Below are 15933 nucleotides of genomic sequence, written 5' to 3'. Positions count from 1 at the left end.
CAGTGGAACCTTTGGGCCGTGTTTCAGAAGGACCATAGCTGGTAGTACTGGAGATACTGGGATTTGTGAGCAGAGAGAGGCATTCTCCAGTTGCAGCTCGGCAAGTTGATCCTGAAGATGGTGGACCAACCATGCCAGGCAACCAGCCATGGCTTGAGCAGCAGCAGGGGCAGGCTGTCAGCACTGCTGGGAGTATCCCCAAAAGCTGGTGTGACAGGGTCAGGCCAGATGGCTACAGGAGAGTGATAGAAGGTAGATACATTAGCCCTAGATTAAGCTGGTCCCTTTTCCCTGGGTAAGGGATAGCTCAGTGGTTTGAGCATTGGTCTGCTAAACCCAGGGTTGAGGTCAATCCTTGAGGGGTCCATTTAGGGATCTGGGGCAAAAATTGGGGATTGGTCCTGCTTTGAGCAGGGGGTTGGACTAGATGACCTCTTGAGGTCCCTTCCAACCCTGATATTTTATGATTCTACGATAACAGGGGCAGTTTCAGAATAATCAGGAACTAGCTGGAACCAATTAAGACAGGTAGGCTATTTAGGACACCTGGAGCCAATTAAGAAGCTACTAGAATCAATTAAGACAGGCTGGCTAATCAGGGCACCTGGTTTAAAAAGGACCTCACTTCAGTTAGTGAGGGGCATGCAGGGAGTGGGAAGTGAGAGGACTTGCTGCTGGAGGACTGAGGAGTACAAACACTATCTGGCATAAGGAGGAAGGTCCTGTAGTGAGGATGAAGAAGATGCTGGGGGAGACCATGGGGAAGTAGCCCAGGGAGTCGTAGCTCTCACATAGCTGTTACAGTAGATGTTGTGGACAGCTGCTGTCCACAGGGCCTTGGATTGGAATCTGAAGTAGAGGTTGGCCTGGGTCCCCCCCCCCCCCCTTCCTCCCCCAGACTCCCTGTCTGACACAGGAGGAGTTGACCTGGTCTGTGAGACACACCAGAGGGGAAGGTCTAATTTGGAAAGTGATCTGGCCTGTCCCACCTTGTGGGTCGGGGACAATAGAGACTGCAGAGATTGTTTTCCTTTCCCTCTTGCTGGCTAGCGATAAGGTTAGCTGAGTGAATGGCAGGTTTGTGTCACTAACAAAAGGAGCCAAACTGAGGACTGCTGTGAACTTCTGAGGTGACTAAATCCACCAGAAAGTGCAGGATCCACCAAGGCAGAGGAGGAACTTTGTCACACTGGGAGTATCCCCAGAAGGTAGCCATGTTGAGCAGAATGGGGTGGCTCAGGCTCGGAACACTCAAGGTATGTATTGCAGTTAAAAACCCACGGCTGGCCTGTGTCAGCTGACTTGGGCTTGCGGGGTTTGGGCTGCGGGGCTATGAAATTGCAGTGTAGATGTTCAGGCTTGGATTAGAGCCCAGGTGCTGGGACCCAGTGAGGGAGAAGTGTCCCAATGCCTGGCCTCCAGCCTGAGCCTGAATGTCTACACTGCAGTATTATAGCCCCACAGCCCAAGTCAGCAGATATGGGCCAGTTGCATGTGTTTTATTGCAGTGTAGAGAAACCCTCAGGCTCAGAGATGACTAATCAGACTCAGAACACTCATCACACTTTGCTTCCTGTCCCCACTTGCATTTCCCCTGTATACAGACTTAAAGCTCAGCTGTTGCTTGGCACCCATTTGTTTGTGAACATTTTAGTCTCCATTCAAATTGGGTGTGTTCCAATCCCAGTCTTGCATAAACTGACACGGTGGAGAATTTGGATTGCCTTAAAACCTATTGAATGAGAGGTGGGCAATGGCAGTACATTGGGACCCAGTGCAGAAAAGGGACCTTGGCTTTATTGCTAAAAGCTTTTCTGCCAACCTTACAGTGCTGCCAAATGCCATAAATATCATGGGTCAGCCCTGACATGCCTGCCTACTTTCCAGCTATGATCTCACAAATGTAGCTGGGCTGCAAGTAGGGAGCAGAGTTTTCCTAACAACCATCTAGGCTTCCACAATTCTGGTTCTGGTCCATGACTGGGACTCGTAACTGCCATGGCAATGCAAATAATAATAATAATAATAATTAATAATAAACTTGATAGCTGTGCCCTTCCTCATGCTGAGAAGACCAACTGACGGAAGGGGAAGGTGGTTGCTAGTTGAAACAGCTGAGATGTTAAATTAGTGTAATGATGTAGTGTTGCCCTTCAAAATTGGGAACCATTTATCTAAAGAAAGGGTGCCTGATCTCTTCTTGATACTTTCACATAATTTCCACTAATGTCAGAGGAATTATTTGTGTGTATTGAGGAGAGAATAAAAGTTGCAAGCAGCTACTGTCCCATCATTGGGTTACAGGAAGCATAAAGCACATAATATATGAAATTCTGTCGCTGCTGTGCTGCCTTTATCATGCTTGCAGTGTTGTGTTCTAGTCTGCCAAAATAAAATATGGAAAAGCCTGTAAGTATTTTTGATCTATTTAAGGAACATAAAACACCTTTTTTCAATAGCTATGTGCTACCACAAAAAAGTAAGCAAAATTTCAGCTTTATAAGTAATTGCTGGCAATAAAACTACAGCACATAAAGTGTTCCAGATGTTTGCTAAATAAATTAAATCCAGTTGTTAATTTCTTATGATTTCCTGATTTATAACTGTGTGGTACAAGACATTACAATTAGACTGAGAATAATAGCGGCAACTCTGGGAAATATTGAGTTACTTACATTTAGATTAATTTTTTTTGTTTCTTTGAAAGATATATTTTCTTTTGTTTTCTCTCAGCTGTTTATATTAAAAGATGTAACAAGTTAAACAGTCAGACTTTTTAAAGATATATTACGTTTTTCATCATCCGGGTGCTTGAACATGCACAGAGATTAAAGCAGAATGTTACAGGGTTCCCACTCACTGCTAGTGTGCCTCCTTGCGTCTAGATCTGGGAACGTAGCTCTTGCCGCATGGGTACCCCCTTGCTGCTCATTGCTCACACTGCAACAGTCTCTCTTGTGATAACTCTGCCTTCTGGCCAGGTTCCCATTTAGTCCATCCCTTTAAGGATTACAAAGTCCTGGAAGACATCTATCCAAATACCATCACTGGAAAGGTGTTCAGCCCCTCCTTGGGCTCTGTGCTACTATTGCACTGGTTGGGAGGGGAATCCAGGCCCATCCGCTACACCAGGTTCCAGCCCAGGGACACTATAACCAGCAATCCAGGTTATAGAATCATAGAATATCAGGGTTGGAAGGGTCCCCAGAAGGTCATCTAGTCCAACCCCCTGCTTGAAGCAGGACCAATTCCCAGTTAAATCATCCCAGCCAGGGCTTTGTCAAGCCTGACCTTAAAAACCTCTAAGGAAGGAGATTCTACCACCTCCCTAGGTAATGCATTCCAGTGTTTCACCACCCTCTTAGTGAAAAAGTTTTTCCTAATATCCAATCTAAACCTCCCCCACTGCAACTTGAGACCATTACTCCTCGTTCTGTCATCTGCTACCATTGAGAACAGTCTAGAGCCATCCTCTTTGGAACCCCCTTTCAGGTAGTTGAAAGCAGCTATCAAATCCCCCCTCATTCTTCTCTTCTGCAGGCTAAACAATCCCAGCTCCCTCAGCCTCTCCTCATAAGTCATGTGTTCTAGACCCCTAATCATTTTTGCTGCCCTTCGCTGGACTCTCTCCAATTTATCCACATCCTTCTTGCAGTGTGGGGCCCAAAACTGGACACAGTACTCCAGATGAGGCCTCACCAATGTCGAATAGAGGGGAACGATCACGTCCCTCGATCTGCTCGCTATGCCCCTACTAATACATCCCAAAATGCCATTGGCCTTCTTGGCAACAAGGGCACCCTGCTGACTCATATCCAGCTTCTCGTCCACTGTCACCCCTAGGTCCTTTTCCGCAGAACTGCTGCCTAGCCATTTGGTCCCTAGTCTGTAGCGGTGCATTGGGTTCTTCCGTCCTAAGTGCAGGACCCTGCACTTATCCTTATTGAACCTCATCAGATTTCTTTTGGCCCAATCCTCCAATTTGTCTAGGTCCTTCTGTATCCTATCCCTCCCCTCCAGCGTATCTACCACTCCTCCCAATTTAGTCCTCAGTCCCTGCCCCTGTCGCTGTTTCCCTGGGCTGCTTCTGACAAAACCTCCCTGTCTTCTGTTTCCTGGTTCTGGGTTTCCACTGGAGCTTACTCTATTCCCCATGACTACTTCACCCCTCCTAGCCTCTTGCCAGACTCCTTACTCCAGGACAGGCTCAGAGTCCTTACTCTCCTCCTGTACTTCCTCCTTGTCCCTGGTGACCTCCCTCATCCCAGGGAGTTATGGAAGACTCTTTCCCCTGCAGCCCCATTCTACTCTGTTTCTTGGCTTTGTGTTGGCCCAGCCCTTTCATAGGTGGCTTTATAGTGCTGGTTCAGCAGGGCTTCACTTTCACTTCACCATGGCCCTCCTTCTGTGAGGTGACACCAGCTGACCTAATTGGCCTCTCGAGCCCTAATTAACCCTATTGAGGCTGGTGTGGCGCCACACCCCATCACAAATAAATTGTCTGGTTTTTAGACCTTCAGTAGTTCTCTGTCTGGGTATCCTGCATTTTACTTATTTTCAAGAATGCTTGAGACCTCTTTTTTATAATCTCTTAAACCAATTTTAGGCAACTGCATGATCTGTCTGTGAGTCAGTGTTCCCAATGAGATTTTGTTCGTGCTGTAAAATGGTTTTCTCTAAGAAAGACTGGATTGTGTTGCAGATTTCTTGTAGAATCTCAGACATTTATTTTTACTGGAATTAGAGATGGAAGAGATATACAAGGTCATCTAATCCATCCTTCTTGACAAATCAGCATTATTCCCTACATTACATTTGTATAGCCGTGTGCAATCTAGTTTTTAAAATAGCTTCAGGAATGGGGTTTCAACCACTTTCTTAAGAAGGCTGTTCCTTCGTTAATAAATGTCACTGCCAGGAAATATTGCCTGAAATTAAGAAAAGATTTAGGAATGTGGAATTGTGTGAGACCCACTGCCTGAGATATTTAAAAGTAGCCTGGAAGAAGCACTAGAAAATATATAGTAGGGAACAATTTTGCACTGCCAGAAAGATGGTCTTTATGACGTAAATGTTTTTTGTTTTCCATCAGCATTTACTGAGATTCTATTTCTCAACATCATGACACATCTTGTTCTACAGTAATAGTCAGTTTGGTGGAACATTACTATATTAAAATCTATTATGAAAGACTAGAAGCTCCCATTAAATGGTGCATTTCATTGTATTCCGAAAGCCTCTACTGAAAGAAGCCTATTGGATCTGAATCAGAAGTATGGGAAGGGAGGCTGATTTCACAATAATCTAGATATTACGGATACTGGTACTGTACAGAGATAGAATAAAGGAAAGATTTACCATAAACAATTTAGTATATTGTACTGTGCATTCCTCATCCACGGCCAAAGATTGGGGCCAGTGATTTCTACTGTTTTGAAAATAAATGAGATTGTTTTTTCCATAAGTAGTCCTGTTGCTTTTACCCATGAAATGTCAAAGTAATGCACTCATTAGTCAGTGGGAGCAGTGAGGCTAAAATGCTATCACTAACTACATTCTGTCATTGTCTGACAACCTTACGTGACTTCAAATGGGTTTAAAGATTTTTTGTTTGTTTATATTATCAACTAAGACCATTTAAGGGAGACTGTATTTTAAATTCATTGATGTAATCTCAAATGATTAACATTTAATTTCTCCCGAACAATGTATTTGGCTTTGAATTATAGTTTGATGTCCAGAAACTAAGAATCTACTGTGACCCAGAACAAAACAACCGAGAAACAGCTTGTGAAATCCCGGGATTTGTGAGTATGATTGATGAACTTTCAAGGATTGTTTGACATTTTATCCAAATAACTTAATACAGGGGCTATCTTAATAATGAGCTCTTAAAGTAAACATTCCTGCATTTATTCAACTACTGTAAACAAATTCCTTCTGAAATTTGAGGAACTAATTCTATAATGTTCAAACAGGTAACAGCTACATGTCTGTCATCTAGCAACCTAGTTTTAGAACAAACATATTTTACAAGACTTTTGTATTTTCCTAGAAAGACATCCTTAAAGAGGTCTTAAAATATTATTACTTACCAGAAGGTGCAAATGGGAAATCAGTACAAAATTAACTCTAAATCTTGTGTGACAAATGCTTTGAGATACTAAGTGCCTTGATTCTATTGATGTAAGATCTATCTACTTTAAGTGCAAAGTATTTTTATTACTATACTCATCAGTAAATCCCCTAATCTCTAAAATCTATTATCTGTTCAACAGAACTATGTTTCTAGCTTTTCAAATTAGAATTTCCTGTCAAAAGTATCCCCATTGAACTTGGTGGCAAAATTCCAATTGACTTCAATAAGGCCTGGATTTCATCCAATGTGTTTTGGATGAGACAAAACTGAAGTCCTAATCAGTTCATGTCCAGGTTCATGGAGCTGAAGAGTGACCTAAAAGTGGCCCTGTCCTTACTTGGTTTGTTGGAGTTCATTCTATATTGAAATGTTAGTTGTTCGTAGAATGGTGCAGGGAAGTCTAAACCACAGGGGGCCAAATGTTGTAAAGAGTTCAGCTCCTATTTCAGAACCTAACTAACAGCTGGATTTACAGAACTGTGCAGTGTCTAGCAGCTGCCACTGTGACGCTTATGGTCAGTTTTTTGAAAGAGCTCAACTCCTGCTTAGACACCAAATAAGTAGTTACGTTTTCAAAAGAGCTCAGCTTATTGGATACTGAGCTGTTTGGCAAGCCTGGCCGTAGGCTCTGATCGATTTTAAAGAGCTATACGTCCAGCTCTTTTTTAGGTTCTTAAATGGGAGCTGAGCTTCAAAGCCTACGATAAATTTAAACTTGCTGGGTATAATTCTCTCTATAAAGCTTTGTCAACTTGATTGCAGGATTGCATCATCTTGATATTTATAAAGTGGTAATGGGATTCAGAAAATCAACAAATGCAAACCCACTACATTCTGCATGATCAAATCCAGACAAAAAGATCCCTTTTTGCCAGTTTGGTTTCACTTGTTTTTGTCATAAATGAAATTTATATATCACTGTGAAAATCTGAAGGTGCAGTGACATGTCAAAGGGTGCATAGCACTGTGGCCATAGCACTTTGGATTCTGGTTGTGTCAGAGTTTGTAAGCTAAACGTGGTTTTGCTTGGTCAGCACTTGCATGAGGATCCTACTAAAGGTAATAGTGTGGTAATTCATTTCTGATGTGCTAGGAGATTTCAGAATGTATCATTCTGTGCTATTACAGATACCAGAAACCTCACTGCAATTATACAACCCATGGGCTAGTGTGTGGCTGCGTCCTACACAGGCCAAAGGGAGGGAAGGGAAAATAAGTCAATCCTCTTTACACCCTTGCATGGCCACACAGGATTTACCCAGATCTTGAGTTAGGAGATAAAGAGGGCAGGGACTTGACACCTGCTATTTGGGAACTGGTTATAAGCAATTATATTTTCCTTTACAAATATTGTGACATTCTTAAACTGTTTCTTTTCATTTCAGAATGGAGAGGTAAGCTCAATCATAAACCACTCAAACTCAATTTAAGGTAGTATTTACTTTTTTATAAACTCAGTATTATGCCATCAGCTGGTAATGTGTAGATGGTTTCGAGAGATGGAAAGTGGTTTGCAAAAAACTAAAAGCAATGGAATTCAGTTAATCAAAACTATATCGTCAATGGGCAAACATTTTCAATTTGGGTGTCTAAAGTAAAACATCTAGTTCTAAATCCACATGTGGGCACTGGAATAAGTGGCCTGATTTTTGGAGGTTCTGAGAAGTAGTGGCTCCTATTGGCTTCAGTTCAATTCCAGTTGTTTTTGACACAAACTAGACTTTTATATTTCATAAGTGAAAACTATCAATTTCACTCTGAGAGAATATTCTAGTAGGAGCCCTCTACTAGGAACCTTTAAAAGTCCGTGTTGCACAATACCTTACAGATTAAGGTGCAATATATTATTTGGAATATGTAATAATAAATGCTAAATACAATACAAAACCTACGCTTGCATAGCTCAGAATGCAAACCCCACATCCTCAATGTTGGGAGGGAGCTTTGTCTGGACTGGCAGAAGAAAGCGTATTGGCTCCCTTTTCCCCCTCCCTCAGGGGCTGGGAAGAGGCTAGCCAGGAGGAGAGGGAAAGGCATAGCCTGATCGGGGGCTGGGTTTGACCTCCAGCTTGAGCCCCCTCTCATGGCCAAGCAGCTCAGGGACCTGTTAGGGGTAATTCAGGTTCAAATTGTTATGATACAGCAGGTGGCAGGCATCCACTACAAGTACTTATCCCATAGGGGGTTCAGTTCTCTCATAAACTGGGGTTGGAAGTTGGCTTAAGGGAAGGAATCCCTTAAAGAATCTAGGGAATGGGAATTGGACTCCTAATATCTGGTACAGTGAGGAGGCAACCGCTTCTCCCCAGCTCCTTAACCTTCATGCAAGGGGAGGGTGGTGAGGTCCCAGCAATGGGCAGAAACCAGCTGTGGAGGGGTCATGGCTGATGGCAGTGCTCCACCAGGTTGAAATGGTTAAGGAAGAATCATGATGTGCATTGTACGTGTTTTTGCCAGATAGTTCCCAGATATGTTAAGTCAATAAAGTTGTGGTCTAATTAAACCACATCCCTTGCATCATGTCTTTCTTCCTATGTGTATGGGACAATCTAAATCTTCAGGTTTTATGTAACATCGTTTGAGCATTTACTCTATGGGAAGCCAGATATGTTGTGTGTTTTTTGTAATGAATTTGTTTTTTGTGTAAGGAATAATGGGCCTGTTTTTCATTCAACTGAAACTAATTTTAAATGTTGTAAATCAACTTACTTCTTTGGGGTTACTTCTGATTTTTATTCGTAGACATCAGGGGAGACTCAGGCCCAGTATTTTTGGGTAAAAAGTATGTTTTATAAGTCAGGGGGTATTTTCTGCAACCCTTATTGCATGCACCCATGATTACTTGTGAGGACTAGTGTAGTCACCACAGTTCATAGATCACAAAATCTGGTCAATGTGATGCATATTTTGAACGTTGATTACTGAAAATACTCTGAAGATCACTATGAGATTGTTCTTAAATTTTATGAGAATGTAGATATAAATAGTCTTGTCTATAAATGGAAAAGGGAAAAAATATCAGCAGAGATCTGGAATGAAGCCATCACTATTTCATAACATAAACTTGGCTGATCTTCAGCATCAGATATCTGAGCAATTATTAGATGTTCCAGATGAAGTACTTTGATGTATCATAAATGAAAGCCACAGTGGTGACATGTAAAATTATTTAACGGATTTTTTATTAATCTCTAATGATTCATGTAACTGGTGATTGGGATCTTTCTGAATGATTTAAAAATGGAAAAGAGACTTCATTCATTAACTAATTTATTCCCACAGAATAATTTGACCAGCTCTATTTGTAGCTGTAATTTCTTCAAAAAAGAACACACTTTAACTACAGTAGAAATCTGTTTTTTTTCTGAATGGTCTAAGAGCTATCAGAGTTTTGGAGAGGTGGAACAAAAATTCATGGCTGCAAAGTTGCTCAGGGACATGACTGGTATACATTTAGGCAGGAGTTCTGATTAAACAAATGTTAAATAACTCAGAGCTGTGCTATATATGAAATAAAAATAAAGTCAGTCCTATATTTTGTCATGTTAATGCAGTTAATTGTAATATATTGATTTATGGTTTTCCATGTATGTTGATGATCATTTTTATTTTTGATAGTGTATGAATGGCCCTAGCGATGTAGGCTCAACACCTGCTCCTTGTATATGTCCTCCAGGAAAACAAGGGCCTCCAGGCCCAAAAGTGAGTAGGGTTTTCTTTAATTTTCTTATTTTTAAAATCTACTTTTCAGTGGTGCTTTTACCTTCTATGTTATAAGGTCATTGTGTACGGAAGAAGCCACACTGAGCCTAATTCTGCTCCCATTGAAGGCAATGGGAGTTGCTGTTAGTTGCCAACTTGCAAGATCAGACTCTGACAGATGCAATTAATTAGCTACTGGTTCCATAACTCCTGATATGTCATTTAAATTTTTAAAGAAAATTAGATGTTCATTTACATTCAAATTTCATAGTTACTCTCCAGTAAATAACTTCACCCCCCTTACGATCATTGTCTAATAATGAAATCCTAACATGGTTTGACGTGGAAAAATCTGATCCTGGAGAAATGACAATTTCTCAACTTTTCTTAATTTGCAATTCATATTTAAAAATCTACTGGGGGCTGCTTTGGGTTTATGTTGACCTTTATAGCCTCTGAGCAGTGGTGAAGTGCATGTTGCATCAACCACTAGTGGCTGGTCCACACTGAAGAGAACAGCTATCAGTTACTCCATTACCTCAAGTGTATGGGCATTTCAGCTGATGATCCATTTCAGGAGTTGTTATAGTTTCATGTGATAGAATTTCTTGTTTTTTTCTTTGCATTTTTAAATAAAACCTAGGGAAGTACTTACAAGAACAGTAAAGCACTCAAAAGTTAGGAAATGACAGAATTAGGTGGCCCAGGCAATCTTAATTAGGCCCCCTAGTGGATACGCAAGCTTGAATTGCATGACCATGTACTATTTGTTCTAGCAGGAACCCTGCTTCATTCAGTGCACAACTGGATAGCGCATGAGGCGGAGGACTGCAAGAAGAGAAAGGAATTATGCATTAGGACCCAGTATAATGAGGTCCTAATTAGGTCCCAGTACAGTGTGATTTTGTTCCTGGCTGTGTCACAGATTTCCCATGTCATGCTGGACAAGATTATCCTAACATCTGGACACAAGGAAGCTGAATTAAGATTGCACAGGCAACTTTAATTATAGCTAGAGCCCTACCAAATTCATGGTCTATTTTGGTCAATTTCACAGTTATAGGATGTTAAAAATTGTAATTTTCATGATTTCAGCTTTTTAAATCTGAAATTTCACAGTGTTATAATTGTAGGGGTCCTGACCCAAAAAGGAGTTGGGGGGGGGAGGGGTTGCAAGGTTATTGTAGGGGGTGCTTGCGGTACTGATACCCTTACTTTTGCGCTGCTGCTGGCAGTAGCACGGCCTTCAGAGCTGAGCAGCTGGAGAGCAGCGGCTGCTGTCCAAGAGCCCAGCTCTGAAGGCAGAGCTGCCGCCAGCAGCAGCACAGAAGGATGGCATGGTGTGGTATTGCTACCCTTACTTCCACGCTACTGCCTGCAGAGCTGGGCCCTCAGTTAGCAGTCACCACTCTCCGGCTGCCCAATTCTGAAGGCAGCAGCGCAGAATTAAGGGTGGCATGGTATGGTATTGTCCCTTACTTCTGCGCTGCTGCTGGCGGGGTGCTGCCTTCTGAACTGTACGCCTGGCCAACAGCCACTGCTCTCCAGCCACCCAGCTCTGAAGTCAGCACAGAAGTAAGGGTGGCAATACCATGACCCCCTAAAATAATCTTGTGATTCCCGCCCCCTGCAACTCCCTTTTGGGTTAGGACCACCAATTTGAGAAAGCTGGTGTCCCCTGTGAAATCTGTATAGTATAGGGTAAAAGCACACAAAGGACCAGATTTCATGGGGAGAGACCAGATTTCACAGTCCGCGATGTGTTTTCAATGGCCGTGAATTTGGTAGGGCCCTAATTATAGCATGTCCTAACTTTTGAGTGCTGGACTTTACCACCTTAACATTATTTTAATATTGTTTTTTATTTGTAATCTGAATATGCAGTAGTACCAATAATTAGTGGCTTGTTATTTAAGACACTTTCTGCAACCCTCTAAATTTTTATATGGCTGTTTCTAAATCCAGTTGTTTTCAATCCCATTGTCTATTATGTTACCTAATAGCATTAGATGCTCTTTACAAAAAAGCAATTTTATTTTTGGTGGTATAACCACTAAGACCAAAATTAGTCATTTAAATCCGCATTAGGCACCTAAATGAAAGTGGCCTAATTTTCGAAGGAGCTGAGGATCTGGAATTCCCAGTGGAGTCTGTTACCCTTAGTTCAGCACCTCTCAGTGTCGGACCACTTTTACTTAGGTCCCTAAATGTAGATTTAGTTGACTAACTTCAGAATCTCAGTTTTGAAATATTTTTCAAAGGTGTACTTACATACTGTGACTTTGTATAAATGACGTTATTGTGGGGTTCTATATTCTTTGTCACTGAATTCAATATTAAACTTGCTCAATTTACATGTTGTCAAATGACTTCTCACATTTCCAGTTCAAACTAGGCTTTAAGACTCAATCTGTGATCTTCCTCTTCCTGTATCATCAGGAATTTACCTGGTAATTTTGCTGACAATGTGTGTGGCTGAACACAATCTGGTTTACTATTCCAGAACTGCATGTGCTATAGTAATAGTAAACTGTTGTTTGGAACCAAATCTTTGTCCTTTTTAAAGTCAAGGGGAATTTTGCCATTGATGTTTGAGACAAAGGACCAGGATCAGATCCTTTGTTGGTAAATTAAACCGAGAGCGTTCAAATACAGTGAGCTAATATATTGAGTAAGAATATTTTTGGTGGTTTTGCTTTGTGATCATAAAGATGGTCTAGTTATCTTTGGGAAACTGCAGTTTTCTTTTGCTTTTTTTATGGGCCTGATCCAAACCGCATTGAAATAGTTGGAAAGACTCCCACTGACTTCTGTAGGCATTGGCTAAAGCTCTAAGAGGGGTTACAAAGGATAAGCACCTTGAGGCAGTAGCTGTTGATTAAAAGGTTTTAACCATGTCCATCTTGGCTGTTTCACTTTAATTAGAGCCAAATTTAATAAAAATCTGGCATCAGGATAATCCTTGGTAGAGACCTACAGACAGATGAAGTTTGGTTCATGGTGGTATTGACTAACATATTTTATAGTTTTTTTATTTGTTTTTATTTCTACTGTTTTGTTTTTCGTGTTCTATAACATCCTAAATATGGGATATTATGGGCTATCCTTAGGGCCCAATCTTCCAAGCCCTACATAAGAAGTCAGTGGGAGTTTTCCCATAGAGGGATTACAGGATCAAGCCCTTTGTATTATAACAATTACTCTTCCAAAAAAATTATCTGGGCTTACAGCCAATGTTCTGTGGAATGATATTCCTTGAAGGCCCGAGTTCCTGAAGCTCAGAAATATGCTTGGATAAAAGTTACTTTCAACTAATTGTAAACTTCTCTTTCATATTTCTTTGTGCTCTAATGTATAACTTCTTTACAGGGAGACCCTGGACAACCTGGGAATCATGGTTATCCTGGACAGCCTGGTCCAGATGGTAAGCCTGTGAGTACTAAAAACTTAGTCATATAAAGTACTGTAAATGCAAAACTAACGGTAAAGGAAAAAATCTTTAATATGTCGTGTTCTACAGCATTGTGAATTATAGGCTAAGATGCATCAGAATTTAACAATTCTATGAACATTTTGATTGTTAGATTAAAAGCCATCGAAATGATAGCATGAAACTAAAGACTTGCCTGAATGAAAACCCAGGATAGGAACATCCCTAAATTTGTGGGACATTTGAATCTGAAGTTCAAATCTTGAACTGATCTCTTCATGTGACATGCGTGGATACAATGGCTTAAAGCAACAACCCAATAAGGAGTTTACTTTTTTCTCAATGTCAATATGACCCTTATATTGTGCTCAAAAATGTTTAGGGTTTCTTGTGCAAGAGTATCCCAGAATTAGAATTAAAAATAGTACTCTGCTTTGAAATACAGATGACTGAAAAATACAGTATATTCCCACACACTGCAGTTTGTTTTTTAATTTACTATTGTTTGTTTATGAATGTATGGTTTATGAAAACAGCATGTGAATGACAGATGTTCCTATAATGAAAATGTCAAATTTGGTGATGGTCAGTTTGGTTTTTAGTTTTAGAATTGTTTTTAAATTGTATTAAAAATCCCCAAATAGTAAAGTACCCTTAGGTTCCATAAAAGTGGAAGTGGAAGCTTCTGAGAAGTTGACACCCAACATCTTACTGCTCAGTAAATGCGTGGTGTTTACAGTTCATAGGTTTCATTTTGTGTTCCTGAGCCACTGGTGTGTGTGCCTCAGGTGTATTGGGAGGATAAAGGTGAAAGATTCAGAGACTTCGACCACCCAAATTCCTGGCCTAAGAGTGTAGACCCCAATGTGACTTCTTAGAGTTTGTTGTAAAAAATTCAAAAGACCGTGGAGGGCATTAAAAATAGTTTAATTTTGAAAAGAGAATAATTTATCTGGCAGCTACTACGACCTGAAAAAATAATTCTAGTGAAAGAAATGGAAGAAATCTGTGATATACATGTGTACACCTATATTAGGGGTTGTTAATCTTTAATAATGTTTACCCTTTTGTTTTTACTGGGGAGGAGTAAATGATCAGTTCTAAATGGATCCTTGGACATTAGGAAAGACTTGTTGATGCACATCATTAGCAACATACGTATCTTATTATGAATAATGATCAAACTGGAAGTGCAAACACTCAAACAGGACATGGAAGATGATGGTGAAGGGCAGAGGTTATCTGGAATAAGCCTTCAGTTTTCAGTATAAATGGGTTGTCCTTTGGAAACTAATATTGTAGGATGAAAACTGATGAAGAATACAAGCTAAGAATAAGGCTATACTGCAATGTATTGAGTTTGCAGAAAATGTCTAGTGGGGGTACCACAGATCCAGTCTTATTTAAAATCTTCCTTGTTGATGTGGTAGAGGAGACTAGACTATCAGGGTTGGAAGGGACCTCAGGAGGTCATCTAGTCCAACCCCCTGCTTGAAACAAGACCAATCCCCAATTTTTGCCCCAATCCCTAAATGGCCCCCTCAAGGATTGAACTCACAACCCTGGGTTTAGCAGGCCAATGCTCAAACCACTGAGCTATCCCTCCCCCCAGGAGGAAATATCATGTTCACACATTTTCAGGTGGTACAAATTTGAAGGAGTTGCAAACGTCATTAAGGATGAAGATAAAAAGGGGACTTTAGAAAGATGGGCAAAAAAGGGGTGGGGGAAGTTGGCTGCAGAGAAGGCTAATACAGTTTAAGCAGTGGCACCATGCCATGGAGATAATGTTCTACAGTTTTGGTGAGACTGCAGCAGGAATATTGTGTTAAATTTCCACTGTATTATCAGAAATGGACAAACTGGAGAGAAGTAAGAGATGAGCAGCGAAGAACTAAACTGAGGCTTTCAGCTCAGCTCTGTATATGAGTCACTATGTAGCTGTGCCACCCCAGGAGAAGAAGCATGAAGAACCTGTGATTCAGAGTCACAACTCCTCTCCAAATTCCCTCTTGTCCTGGGAAACTGAGGGGCAAGTATTGCAAAAAATCCTTTACAAGTGAGAGTCCTAGTTGTGTTTAAGGGCGATACAGTTGGGTCCTTAAGGTTCAAATCATTTACCATAAATGATTGGGAAAAGGGGGTGAAAAGTGAGGTAGCAAAGTTTGCAGCTGGTACAAAATTACTCAAGATTGTTAAGTCCAAAGCTGACTGAGAAGAATTACACAGGGATTTCACAAAACTGAATGACGGTGTGACAAAATGGGAGATGAAATTCAATGCTGATAAATGTAAAGTAATGCACATTGGAAAACATAATCCCAACTATACATACAAAATGATGAGGTATAAATTAGCTGTTACCGCTCAAGAAAGAGATCTTGGCATCTTTGTGGATAGTTCTCTGAAAATATTTGCTTAATGTGCAGCAGCAGTCAAAAAAGCTAACAATGTTAGGAACCATTAGGAAAGGGATAGATAATAAGTCAGAAAATATCATAATGCTACTATATAAATCCATGATATGACCACACCTTGAATACTGTGTGCTGTTCTGGTTCTCCCATCTCAAAAATTATATATAAGAATTGAAAAAAGTGAAGGGAAAGTCAACACAAATGATTAGGGGTATGGAACAGCTTCCATATGAGGAGAAATTAAA

At 40.7% G+C, this 15933-nt stretch overlaps 1 protein-coding gene across 3 annotated transcripts in view; it reads left to right on the top strand.

The window, feature by feature from the left end:
- COL21A1 (collagen type XXI alpha 1 chain) overlaps window positions 1–15933 on the top strand; it is a 194401-nt gene that overhangs the window by 73049 nt on the left and 105419 nt on the right. For all 3 annotated transcript variants that reach the window (XM_075126475.1, XM_075126476.1, XM_075126477.1), the window contains exons 7-9: window positions 5730–5807; window positions 9758–9841; window positions 13211–13273. In XM_075126475.1, the coding sequence (XP_074982576.1) occupies window positions 5730–5807; window positions 9758–9841; window positions 13211–13273 (225 nt within the window). The remainder of the gene's footprint in view (window positions 1–5729; window positions 5808–9757; window positions 9842–13210; window positions 13274–15933) is intronic.

This window comes from Caretta caretta, chromosome 3, assembly GCF_965140235.1.
Source record: "Caretta caretta isolate rCarCar2 chromosome 3, rCarCar1.hap1, whole genome shotgun sequence".
In the NCBI taxonomy this organism is placed as follows: Eukaryota; Metazoa; Chordata; order Testudines; family Cheloniidae; genus Caretta; species Caretta caretta.
This window is presented reverse-complemented; position numbering and strand designations above follow the sequence as displayed.